The 13,601-nt window shown below is 38.6% G+C and overlaps 1 protein-coding gene across 2 annotated transcripts in view; it reads right to left on the bottom strand.

Moving 5' to 3' along the window:
- Positions 1 to 13,601, bottom strand: part of LOC139474476 (alpha-mannosidase 2C1-like) — a 50,675-nt gene that overhangs the window by 23,484 nt on the left and 13,590 nt on the right. For both annotated transcript variants that reach the window (XM_071257512.1, XM_071257513.1), the window contains exon 11: positions 13,419 to 13,535. In XM_071257512.1, coding sequence (XP_071113613.1) covers positions 13,419 to 13,535 — 117 coding nt within the window. The remainder of the gene's footprint in view (positions 1 to 13,418; positions 13,536 to 13,601) is intronic.

Genomic DNA, 13,601 nt, shown 5'->3' with positions numbered 1-13,601 from the left:
TATTAACGATTATCGATATGAAATTGTCATCGATGATAACTTACATAAACTATTCTGATGAAATAAATTTTAGATTTACCAAAACAGACTTGTTAATGTCAATAATGTCAATTGTCAAAGACAATAAGCAGCTGTCTTTGTTATATCTCAAATGTCCACAAAGTAATCTATGCATAAATCTGTCACTGCTCTTGCATATTTGCTTAAAGTTACTTATTTAGTGATGATCGATTATCAATAGCCAGTGAGACCGCCTCCGTGGTCTAGTGGTAGTGGTTCTAGTGGTTCGATCCCCGACCGCGTCATACCAAACACTGCAAACACGAAAACGTCGTTTTTTTCCGTATATGGTCATTGGACGGAAAAACGACGTTATTTGGACGTTTTCAAACCATCGTTTTTCCGTCCAAATAACGTCGTTATTTGACATCGGAATTTACTGGGAGAGGACGATAGCGTTAAGCTCCTCCCTTTCTTGATTGACATTGTCAATCAAGCAACAGCGTCTACCGGTATTTCTACTTCTCAGTTTTCATTGGTCAGTCCCCGCGTGTTAGATTACAGGCCCGCGTTTGACGCTGCACTCGAAGCGCCTAGCGGAAGTACTGAAATCAATCGTTCTGCGCATGCGAATTACTTAATGCCTTGACCAAATTTTCCGTTCTGTGCATGCGCGATTTCGCGTATTGTTTCCTAGATTTAATGTCACCACTATTTGACAATGGTTCATAAACACAGACACGTGAAGATTCGGAATCGTAACGAGTAACTCCATTTAAATTGAAGAGTATCCCCAGTGATATGGGAGATTCCAAGATGAAACTATTCTATGGCTATCTAGGCTGCCACCCAAACCGATCTAAACGGGACCCGATAGCTTATTGTATGCTATATAGTCATATGGAAGTGGACAAGAACTATAAATTGTATTCCGGCCGATTGTTCTTGCATTTACTTATAAGTCAGGAAAATGGACTTAAAACGGGAGTTGTTGAATGTAATTATTATCAAAGTTTAATCAACAATATCAAGAGCAGCGATTTAAACCACTGAAACACCCAAACACAAGGACCACCTCCGTGGTCTAGAGGTAGAGCGTCCGCCCGGAGAGCGGAAGGTCCAGGGCTCGATCCCGGGCCGCGTCATACAAGAAGACGTTAAAAGATTGTACTTGTTGTTACCCTGTCTGGCGCTCGGCATTAAGGGGCTAAAACAAGGACTGGTCGGCTCGGAGTCAGTATACTGTGTCTGAGTGGGGTATTCATGTTAAACTGCAGCATGGTATCTCAGTGAGCTAGCACTATAAATCGGCATCAGTCCGGACTAGTACAAGCAGCCACACACACACATACACGTGCATGCACGTCGCTATATAAGTGCAATAATCTTGGACGCGACGTTAAACCCAATTTCACCTCACCTCACACCAAACACAAGGCTGTTATCAAGCGCTAGTGCAGACGTGATGCATCGTAAAAACTGTATCGTGATGTCTTCAGAAATACAATTATACTACGAGATAGTACGGCTAACGCTGACTCACCGGTGGAACAATGACAATATCGCTAATACAGATATAACGTATTTGAATGTTAATACTAAAGACAAACGATCATTATTTTTGCAGTGGCGATATAACACGTATACACGTTTATTGTTAACTTTCATCAGTTTTGCTCTTCATTTTAATAACTTTGTTTTCACATATATATGTAGCAATACCCGACAAGCATGTCATACATAATTATGGGGCAGTTTTCAATCTTGTACTGACTTACTCTGGTGTTAATGAGCGAAGTTTATTGGCTTGTGTGTAAAACCCCGTTTTTTCTGGTAATCCTATTATGACTTAGTTTATTTCTATCTAATGACACCCTGTACTCTGGATCATGGCTCCGTGACTATCAATAACAATTAAGATGAACATTCAGTTCAAGTAAATGAATGAGTTTGTTTTGACGCTACAGTCAGTCAAAAAACCAATGCTGTGAGGTTTGATAACACACTTCTACCAGGTCGAACATCGTGGATCCTCATTTTCTGCCTAAAGAGAATCATAGTTCATATGCTAATCCATCTGCGAATACCCTCCCACTCAAGATGACCTTACTTGTTGCTATATCTATCATCTATCCCCCCAATCTCTTTTTGATTACCCAATAAAGTCAATTCATAGTTACACGGTTGTGAAGAAGCTTACAACTTTATAAGACTTATTCATCTCATTCCAAAAAAGCTACTCGCGCTCACATAAAGTTGTAGTTATTATGTCACTGTTTTATTTCTTTAAAAATATATTACATGTTCAACAATAACAATTAAGATGAACATTCAATTCCCGATATAAGTAAATGAATAAGTGTGTTTTTACGCCACAATCAGTCAAAGACCAACGTTGTCCGGTCTGATGACACACAATCTACCAGGTAACACATTGTGTACACCCTATCCCAACTGAAGTCTCCACTGTGGGTATTCCTGGGGACGAAAAGGCCCCATGTACCTAGGAATTTCATCAATACATTCATGCGCGGCATTCTCTGCCTAAAGAAGATCATATAGTTAACATGCTAATCCAACTCGAACTACCATCCCGCTCAAGATGAATGTTTTATGTAACATCCAACAGGCCCACTTTTACGCACGCACGCGCACACACATATTTTGCTTTACCAATCCCTGAATTGAGAAGACGTGCGTTTCGAAGCTCCTCCAAGTCATCATCAATATCCGTATATGTCTGTGATATCATTACCCATCCAAAGCCGAATATACCTTTATTGTGTTTTCTTGACAACAAATGTTATAATTGGGATAACACTTTCTGAGTAAAGTACAGATTCTCGTACTTTCTTGGGTTGAGTCCCGTCCGGGATTTGAACCAACACTGTGAGTGAGGCACCCAATCGCCGGAACACAAAGTTGGCGATCTAACCCAGCCACCGAACCAAAAATGTTAGTCCAGATGACGTATACTTTGTGTACTCCTCTGACAAGAGAAAAATGGCACGGCTTCTATGACCAAAAACTTTGAACCAACAATGCCTTTAAGAAAGTGGTCAACAGTAACACACATTATATTTGGCTACCACTTTCTCAGTAAACTACATATTTTTAGGGTGGAGATAATAGACGTTGATGGTTGATTATCAATGGACAAATTAAAGCCAAAACTTAACTTATGAATGATTGGTAATGGGAAATGGACAATGGGCAAACGGGAGGCGGGGTAATCAGCGCCATGCCAGTTATCTGTTGGCTTCCCTTGTTGCGTTCCCTTCTTTGCTATCTTTTTACTTTTGTTGTTCTTACAGGTACAAATATATGTTCTCTGCCTCATAGCATTTAATAATATGCACCTGATGAAGGAGAAAGTATATATTCCGAAACGCAGTGTTCCTGCGTTGACATCCATAAATATTTTTCCTTGTGTGTATCAGTTCTTAATGCCCTTCAAAGACTCAACCAGCTTTGTTTTTAAATGTGGTGATATTTGCGTAGAATATAATATGGTCATGCCTATATACATTTGGGTCTTTGTCTACATAAGCATTTAGACATACAATTTAAAGCTAAGGACATTGCTAATTCTGCAGGCATGAAGTACACGTCATAGCAAGCTGTGATCTTTATTCATACTTTAGATATTCGTAATGGAGATCTGTAACTGAAGTTTACCGTAATCTTCCGCAACTCTCACCTCCTGACCAGTTGAACGTCTTAGTGCATTCAGATGCCATTGTAAAATCCCCTTTTTCTGGGATGTTTTGACGGATGAAATCTATTGCGTTATAATAATCTCTCTTTGCTGATATATAATATGTACATGTTGTAAAATATTTACGATATTTTAAACTTGTAATTCGATGCATATGCAATGCAATGTGAACATAAGTGCGGATGCACGAAGGCGGTTATAGTCATAGTTATACTGCGATGGATGTAGGGGAATGGTAGGGGGGTGTATGTATGTATGTATGTATGTATGAAAGCACGAATACCGATACATGAGGGCGGATATAGTTATAGTTCGATGGATGTTGGGGAATGGTGGGAGGATGGATTATGTATGAAAGCATGCGCATGGATCCATGATGGCTGACGTAGACATAATGCTGGGGAAAGAAGAAAGTTGTTTGTGTGTGTGTGTGTGTGCGTGCGTGCGTGCTTGCGTGCGTGCGTGCGTGCGTGCGTGCGTGCGTGCGTGCATGCGTTGTGATACGAGGGTTGGCGAACATGTTGTCAGATGATTGTGTGAGTAAGTTAAGTGGTTGAGGATGTGGCAGGTATGAGTGTTGGTACATGCAGACTTGGGGTTGGGGGACTGGGTGTGCCTGTACTGAGGTTTTTTGTTTCACTAACTTATAGTGTTTTCTTTCACTCAAATACTGTTTTACGCATTTTAATGACTGAAACTGTAGTGACTCAAAGGACATACTGGCCGGGCATTCAACATATCTACCCCCACTACATACGTAGCCATTTTTATGGTGTACAAATCTTCTTCTACCTCTCTCACACACACACACACACACACACACACACACACACACACACACACACACACACACACACACACGCGCGCGCATTAATTGTTTTATTAAATGTATCTTCGAGAGTCAGTAAGAAACTAGAAATAACTGCCTTTGTTCTGTAAACCTCACCAAGTTTCAGCTTTCGCCTCTTCCTTTGTGGACTGAGGTTTCACATTTGTAAAATGATCTCTCTTATCTGTCTGTACCATCAACTTAACTGCCCTCACCCCCTGCAGTTTTCCCGTCCCATATTGCCAAGCAGGTGACCCATAAGGAGGAATACCGCCCTCCCTCAGTCCAGTGATACTGTGCCTAGGACAATATGTTGGGGATACGTAGCCTTGCTGTGGGCAAACATTTTGTAACAATTTGGCAAACTTTGATATGTAAACAGCAAATATTATTCAGTTTTATTTCAACAAAAACGGAAAAAAATCGGATCCTACTTATTTTGTGGATACCATAACAATAAATCAAGCCAATAGATCGTTTGAGCTGGCATGAATATAAAAAATAATTAGCAAGTCAATAGTCATAATTCCCTCTGTTGGTCCCACGTGAAATGTTCTTCATGAATAGAATAGATGGCTGATAGACGTTCGACCGAATAATATCATTTGCTAACTTCAACTGTTCATCTCATTTCCATGAATGTATGTTACATAGTTCATATGTTCATGGGCTTCTTCACTGAATGTATAGTGTGGAGGACTACTTCACTTGAGGATAAGTAACATAAATAATGATGATAATTATGATAGTATTGCCATTATTATTCCTTCAGATTATTAAAAAAAAGTTATTATGTTTTCATAGAGAGAGAGAGGTATGGAGATTGTGAGATTATTTTTAGCATCGGAATTGTTAACATAATTCTTAAAGATATTATGTTTTGTTTGTTTGTTGTTAAACCAACTGCACCATTGCGACAACATCAGGAGCATGTTTCATGATTCATCATAATAAATGATATCATTGGATGCTCGCAAAAACGCGAGCTCATTCCGATCCACTAGTGGCACCCGCCACAAACACATCCAAAGGCAAGCCAATTGTTCACCCGAAAAGGCAGAGAATTGCATCTGACATCATTTTTGTCATTGATACGTCAAACCTGGAAATGCCGTCAACACGTCCAACACAAAGCCCAAGCCAGGACCCAAATCCTTCAAACCCGGCCAAAGTTCTGTTAATTACATACATTTCCCCCTAACCTTAAATAATCTATACTAGTTCTGAAGTAAATCGTATTTACCCGTATGAATCGTCTTATGTTATTTATTGCCGATAAACAGAATATGGACACTTTCTGAAAGTACTGTGTGATAAGTCACGCACCAAACCTATACTCTCGATATACATGCTGCTCTTACTTAAAAAAGAATATTGGGTTAACAAGATACGTATATTAAAGTACCATGCTTTCCTGATGTGCTCTCATTCTAATTTGAAATAATGGCATAAATAGCTACCACTCATCTTTCAATATTTTTCAAGGTTGGGTTAATCACGAACATATTTGAATATGTACAACATCTATACTTACTTATCTTTATACTTAAAGGCATCAGGTTTGTCTGTCATAAGACCCCGAAACAAATATGTCCAACACAGCCCAATATTTGGCTCTTGGCTCCTTGTTCTTATATTTTATAAGAATTGTTTAAACAACTGTTTTTTTCTTTAAAATATGTTCATTTCAGAAATTAGATGTTATTCTAGCATCAGGTCTGTTGTACGTTTACTGCATCAGCATTACATTAAAACGATATTACATTATATAAATCCACACAGAGGAAATGCTTAACATTTATCTTTTAAGGAAGAGTGCAGGACGACTTGCTTTATACATATAAATGTGGACATATATGTATGGACATTTGGATGATACAGATATACCTCCTTAAAGATAGTGTTCGTAGATGACTGTAGAAAATGGAATAATTATGTGAGTAATCGGGTTAATACCACGTTCAGCAATATTTAGCCATATTGCGATATTGGTTTCCAACATACAAGACGGACCATGAAATTTTGACTTGAATTTGGACCTGGCTTTCTGGTGTGATGTAACACCCCAGAATCTCCGGTAGAAAAAGGGCTCAAAGCACGAATTAAGATCACGAGATGATACTGATGTATGCATCTGGACATATATTTGCGTAGTATTACTACCTTAATTCATCAGTATATATGTATTTTGCATAAAAGGATATTATAGGATCGACGCTGACATGCGCATATAACCTATTCACCAGTGCTGTAATATTTCATTTCTTCTGACACATATCGACCCGAGAAATTATATTTAAATTTAAAAGGAGCCCAAGTGGGATAGAAATTTGAGTCTGAACCTGTTGAACAAGGCTTGTTTCATTTTGGGCTATAGCATTGCCGCAAGGCCTGGGCGGAAGGGAACACCTATTTGCACCCATCAGATACCAAACACAACTTCTCCAAACGAAAACAAAATACGAAAAATGTCGGATGTGTATCCTTCTAATTTTCTATTTAGATACATGTTTTAATTTTAAAGTAATTATATGTATCTCATGTATTATTGGTATCTGTGATGCTGGTACCGTTTTGTTGCCATTGTGTAGCTTTTGTGGAGTTATTATGAATATCAAATACATGCCTTGAAATATGGACTTGTGAAAGAACTCATCATTGAATCATTTGCATTTAAATTAATGCATATACCATTAACTTGGCGTGTATGGACATATTATCCATCTACTTATACACACTTATTATGGACATATACAGAATTTCATTGTACCTTATTATTTAAAAAAATACCCGTGAAGATCCGGGTTAGAATAGGAATTCAACAACCCATGCTTGTACGAAGGCGACTTGGCTCGCTGACTTGGTTGATGCATGTCATCGTATCCCAAAATGCGTAGATCGGTGCTCTTGATGATAATGACTAAATTGTTTGGTCCGGACTGGATTATTTACGAACCACCGTCATATAGCTGGTATATTGCTGAGTGCGGCGTTAAACAACAAACAATCAAACAAAATCTATATAATTATTAAACACCTTCCAACAATGAGAAATTAAACTTATATTTTCTAAATATTCTGTTATATTTATAACATAATTTGATTCATAATTTAATTATTGCGATGCTTTCTTCCCGGTCATTCCATGTGCATGTTCATTTTTCATAAATGGCTACGTTAGTGCGTTGCCTAGATCTCTCGTTACCTATTCACAAGAATAGATTAAAATAATTTGTTTTACTATCATATTTCTGTTTATCTAATTCATAATACGAAATTGTTAATTCATTTATAATAGTATAGATCATATTCGTGTATATCACTATCTGATGCTAAGGTTTTATTTCAGAAAATATAATTAATTCAAAATGTAGAAAGATACACAATTTGCCATTATTTGACTTTTAAACTGTACAAAGTATGATATAATGATCAAAATGCCTGTAACGGGTAGTATTTAAGAAAGAAATATTTGTCGAGAAGTCCCATTTTTCAGATATGCCCTTCAGTAGTTTTATTACATATCTCCAGAGAGAGGTTTACATTGTAGTTCTCATTATTTGTGGATAATTCAAAAAGCAACATAGAAAATATATATGCTATCATGACGAAAGAATACAGAGTATACATAACTCGCAATTCTATATATTCAGCAAACAGCCCAAAACCGAAACTCCACAACATATCCGATTACACTGATTAAGGCTGTCCCAGTTCTCCATGCGATACCGACGCCCGTTCGTCTCCCAGACCATACAGAATAATACATTTAAAAGGAATCCAGCTCAAGTCGAGAACGATTTGGCAAGCCTAGATTGCCTTAATTCTATCCATGAAAGTAAGCATTAATAAAAAAATATTGTTCTTGTCTGCTTCAGATTATATTTTGTAGATACTTATATAACTAGGAAAATTGTACTGACACCGGCGCTGTCCCCTATTGAAGCTATCCACAAGAATTTCGAATTGCCGCCCATTGTTCGATGTCAATACATCGATGACAAGTGAGGATATCATAAAGTAATCGTTGATGCCGCGCTACACTTTGATAAAAATTATAATCAAGTTGACCGGTGTGTACATTACTACAGTGAACATGTACATGATCATGCCCTAAAAATCAAATGCCGTAATGTCAAATACTAATTTATTATTGTGTGATGAATTTAACTGGATCAGTGGTAACATGTGATATTAATATTCCATCAATTTCTTTCCTGGTTGGTCCATCCATGTCTACAAAATGAACATAATACAATTAAAATGGAGCCTAGAACAATTCTTAGTTTCAGGCTAGGGCTGTGGAAATCTAGACTTTCCCAATCATTATAGACTTGAGTTGGTCTCATGTTTTACATTATTCTCTTGGGTCAACGTCACAGCTCATACCATACACTAACAAGACCAGCTTGCCCCCCGCCGGAGCTCCCGGATTTTGGTTATATCATCTAACATGGCCAACTCTGCTCTTAAGTAAACAAGAACCTAATCAGCGAGGGGTCCTTTATCATCCCTATGTGGCTGCTTATAAAAATCTGATATCTTTTCCCAAAGACCTGGTTAATAATATATTTTCTGCTGAATATTCGAAACAAATAGAGTGAGTTGGTACTACATGTACATATGTATACGGTTCTATTTTAAATGACTGCAGCGCTCCATTATGAAAACAATTTGTTTTAACGCCGCTCTCAGCAGTATTCCAGTGATATATGACGGCGGTCTGTTGTATATGAAATATATGCAAATTGAATCTTGAATCTTGTAAGTTGCAAATAAGTATCACATGCAGTATACAGTATATCAACTGCAATATACTGTATACATCAGTAAACAGTGTGTCGCGAGCTCTGCGCGGGGCTGGAGCACACATTTCCTACACCTCTCCCTTCGGCAAACACATCACGAGGGTTGCAACGAGGTCACAGGTCAGGCGTGCACTCGTCAGTTGTCTAATACGGTCAAGAGTAAGATCTTCCGGAAGACCACTGGACTGGAGGTATGTGGATTATTGAGGAGGTACTACGTGTTTGGAACTGGGAGTTGAACACTAAGCACTTTTAGAGAAGAGCTCACAATAAAACGTTATGGACTCGCGGACGGACTTGTGTTTTCATTTCAAGACGTACATTTATCAGGTTGAACTTCCTAACTGTAACAATAACTGAACTTTACGCCTTTTATACACATTTGTGATGGGGCGACAATGCGACAACGAGACATATTTTGACCTTGAAAATGTCGCGTTACGGCATCGTCGCCCTTTTGTAAAATGAAGAAAAGGATTATCAAAGAGCGACAATGCGAACACGCGACAATGCGACAAATGGCCAATTGTCGCGCTTTTGTTAATTTTATCATGTTTTGCTTGTTTTTGTAAAGGCGTCAATGCGACAACGAGACAATGTCCCTTCCATAGTAATCCGTGCAAATAAAACTGAGTAATGAAATAGAAGTCTGACATGCCAGTTAAAAGATAGAGTGTTGCAGCTTCTGATTTCATAGATCTTCAAGAAGGGTTATCAATAATGGGATGGGTGATGAGTTCAACTGCATACGCTGTGATTAACAATAATGGTCCGAGTCAATACATTTTGTCAAATGTATGACATGTATTACGTGAATGAACATATTGTTTATACTCGTCCATGTTTTTGACGGACAAAATAATTTACATGCTCGGTAAAACTGAGGACGGGCATCATTATGTGTTTCCGTGCTTTGTTCAGGTGAACAATTGACTTGTCCTTGCATGTGTTTGTGACGGGTGCCACTTGTGTGGCAGGATACGCTCACCTTTTCCCGAACACCCATTGGATGACCTGAACCACTTCGGATTTTTATCCCACATCAGTCTGATACACCATGATATAACTGAAATACTGAAATACTGTACAGTTGAAAATGATGTTTAATGCGATTACCGTAGTGTGTTACTGCAACTGTTCATATTTTGTGCAGTGATGTTATGTAATATGTAAAAGAAAGCATATTCAATTATCCAATTGATTTGAATAGAATATACTTGCGTCAGTGTATTTTATTAACGCCCCAAATCGTAATTTAAACACATAAAATAACAGATCACGCATGGTGCCTTGACTTACTACTAGATTTAATGGGCCACCCCGGAATAAAATAGTTCCCCCCAAAGCGAGGAACATATGTTTTAGTATGTTTACAAGACATATATTCCAAACAATATCCTCATTAGATGAGAAGATCGTTTACAGAATTACCTCAGTAAGTCAATTACAATGACAGAGCGTCGTAATACATTTACATCAAGTACAATACGTCAAAATGGCCGACACGATAAACGTAACGGGAGATATTTTCGAAGTTGTTAATTAACCTGTGGCTATTTCAAGCCTTTGGCATCACTGATCAATTGGCCGATCATTGAAAGGTGATTGTGAAGATGTGTCAAATAGATACTAAGGTAAATTCATAGATTTCTGTAAATTGTCACTGCGACAGTTTGGATTTTTTTTCGTATTTTTTCTCTCTGGGATGGGTTGTAGCGAGGGTATCCTTAAATGGGCTTGCAACCACGCTTCTGTATGAATTCGTACCAGGGAATTCCAAGGGTTTTCCCCAGGAATGTGGACGTAGTCAGTGTTTACGCCTTTTCAAGAATACAGTCACGTGAAGAACGTCATGTGACCGACCTCGCGTCCAAGTCGTATATCTTGTAAACTTCACATTAAAAAATTAGTTATTGTTATAACCAAATGAAACACAACCCATTATCCGATAGGGGTAACTGTACATAGCCGTTACCACAATAAACTTAGTAACATTGTTTGGTTTGACTTCTTGGCGCGTGTCTGAATTCCATTAACATGTAACATATCCTAAAACTAGCTTATCAGCAAATCTCGCTGCACTGCGCGCGACAGATACTAGAGCAAGGCATGCCAAAAATACGAAACCTAAAGCTTCCGAAAGGAAGCCTTGGACATCACGTGCGTCGGGGGACCAGCGCCATCTGATTGGCCGTTAACAGTTGTACAAGGCGGAGCAAAAAGCATCGTTTTTCCGTCCATTTTACGCTTGAAAAACTCGACCCTTTTCTGGACACTTTCTAGACGCTGACCAATTAATCAATTTTAATGAATTTTTAGTCGTTTTTCCGTCCAATGACCATATACGGAAAAAAACGACGTTTTCGTGTTTGCAGTGAAAAGACGTTAAAAGATGGTACTTGTTGTTACCCTGTCAGGCGCTCGGCATTAAGGGGCTAAAACAAGGACTGGTCGGCTCGGAGTCAGTATACTGTGTCTGAATGGGGTATTCATGTTAAACTGCGGCATGGTATCTCACTGAGCTAGCACTATAAATCGGCATCAGTTCGGACTAGTACAAGCAGCCACACAAACACACACACATACATGCATGTCGCTATATAAGTGCTACTGACAATACCATTTTTTCTTGTGTATAGTGCACACTTTTTGGCAAACAATACATCTGTTAAATGTGTGGTGCACATCCCACACACACATGCAACGTGTTCTGTTTATCATTTGCACCTTAAAGACATTACTGTGAGCCATAACACTGGATATAGCTTGTCAACTAATCTGAAATACACAAGCTAGTCCTGTCATTACGTTGCCTGGTTATAAAATATTTTTTTACACATATGTTTGTAATCTATTTTATTAAACATATTCAAAATTTCATTCAATATTGTACGCATTATATTCAAGTGCGCACTATACACACAAGTATATTGTAATGAAATGATCTTCCACATACCGTATTCGACATAATAAGCGCCCAGGGCGCTCTCAAAATTAGAAATAGGGGGCTCTTATTAGAATGTTATTTTGGTGGAAAAACAGAGTTGAAATATAAATTTCGTGGTTTATGCTGACGGCCTGACTGTTTATATGCGACAGATATAATTTTCCAGAATTTTATTGCCCATAATTAAGGGTGCATATAACACAGGAGTGCGTATTATACATGAATAAATAACTCTTGTGTACATTGATCAATCGGAAGGGGTGCTAATGGGGATTGGTCACTTGCCAATGTATTAGCAAATATCGCCGTGGGCGCTTATTAGAGCGGGGCACTTATTACATCGAATACGGTAATTTCCTACACTCATAAGTCAGTCTGTATCCAGGGGCAGCGGTGGCCCTGTTGTATGGGTTTGTGTCTGTGCTTGTGGGTTTCACCAAAGGATGAACCATCTAAGATTTGCATGACTTTGGTTTTCCTCCCACATCAAGATGATACGAGGGCTGGTCAAAAAGTTCTAAGCCTAAGAAACAAAGTCAACAATTGTGAAAGTGTTTTTAATTTTGTTTTTCTCCTTGCTTTTCAATACACATCTCATATCAATAGTGAAGCTTTTCAATTCCAGTCAGGAAGACGTTTCCAAAGCGATCCTGAAAAACATATTCATGGCAGCTTTGAGGTCATCGTTGTCGTCATAGCAGTTTCCACGAATTTGTTCTTTGAGTTTAGGAAACAGGTGGAAATCACTTAGTGCCAAGGCTGGTGAGTACAGAGGGTGAGGAAGCTCTTTGAACACAAATTGCCGAACAGCAGCCTTTGCAAGTAGAGTGGTGTGAGAAGAGGCATTGCCATGAAAATGTAGAAATCCAGTAGTCAGCATTCCTTGCCACTAGATATAATCTCTCAGGCGATGAAGCAAATCAGCATAGAGGCACCAATAATCGTCTTTTGACTTTTTAAGTAATCAACAAGGACCACACCCTTTGCATCCCAGAACACAGTGGCCATAACTTTCTTCACTAATTCTGAAGTTAGTCTGGCTTAGAACATTTTGATCAACCCTGGTAAAACTGAAATACTGTTCAAAGTGGCTAATAATAATCTGTATGTACTGACCGGGAACTTGTTGACGAGGTTCCAGCTTAGTTTCTGTGTGAGGAAGCGTGTCATCCCACACATCTTGATCAGCTGCGGCAACTGGGCTGCATACCCAAATGTGTCCGGCAGCCAGAACTGAAAGACAGTATGGATACAAGGCTCCACTGTGATCACACTTTGTGGTACTAGTCTTGGATCCAC

This window comes from Haliotis cracherodii, unplaced genomic scaffold, assembly GCF_022045235.1.
Source record: "Haliotis cracherodii isolate W230 unplaced genomic scaffold, xgHalCrac1.p SCAF_3, whole genome shotgun sequence".
Classification (NCBI taxonomy): domain Eukaryota; kingdom Metazoa; phylum Mollusca; class Gastropoda; order Lepetellida; family Haliotidae; genus Haliotis; species Haliotis cracherodii.
The sequence above is the reverse complement of the archived record's forward strand: the minus strand, read 5'-3'. Positions and strand labels throughout refer to the sequence as shown.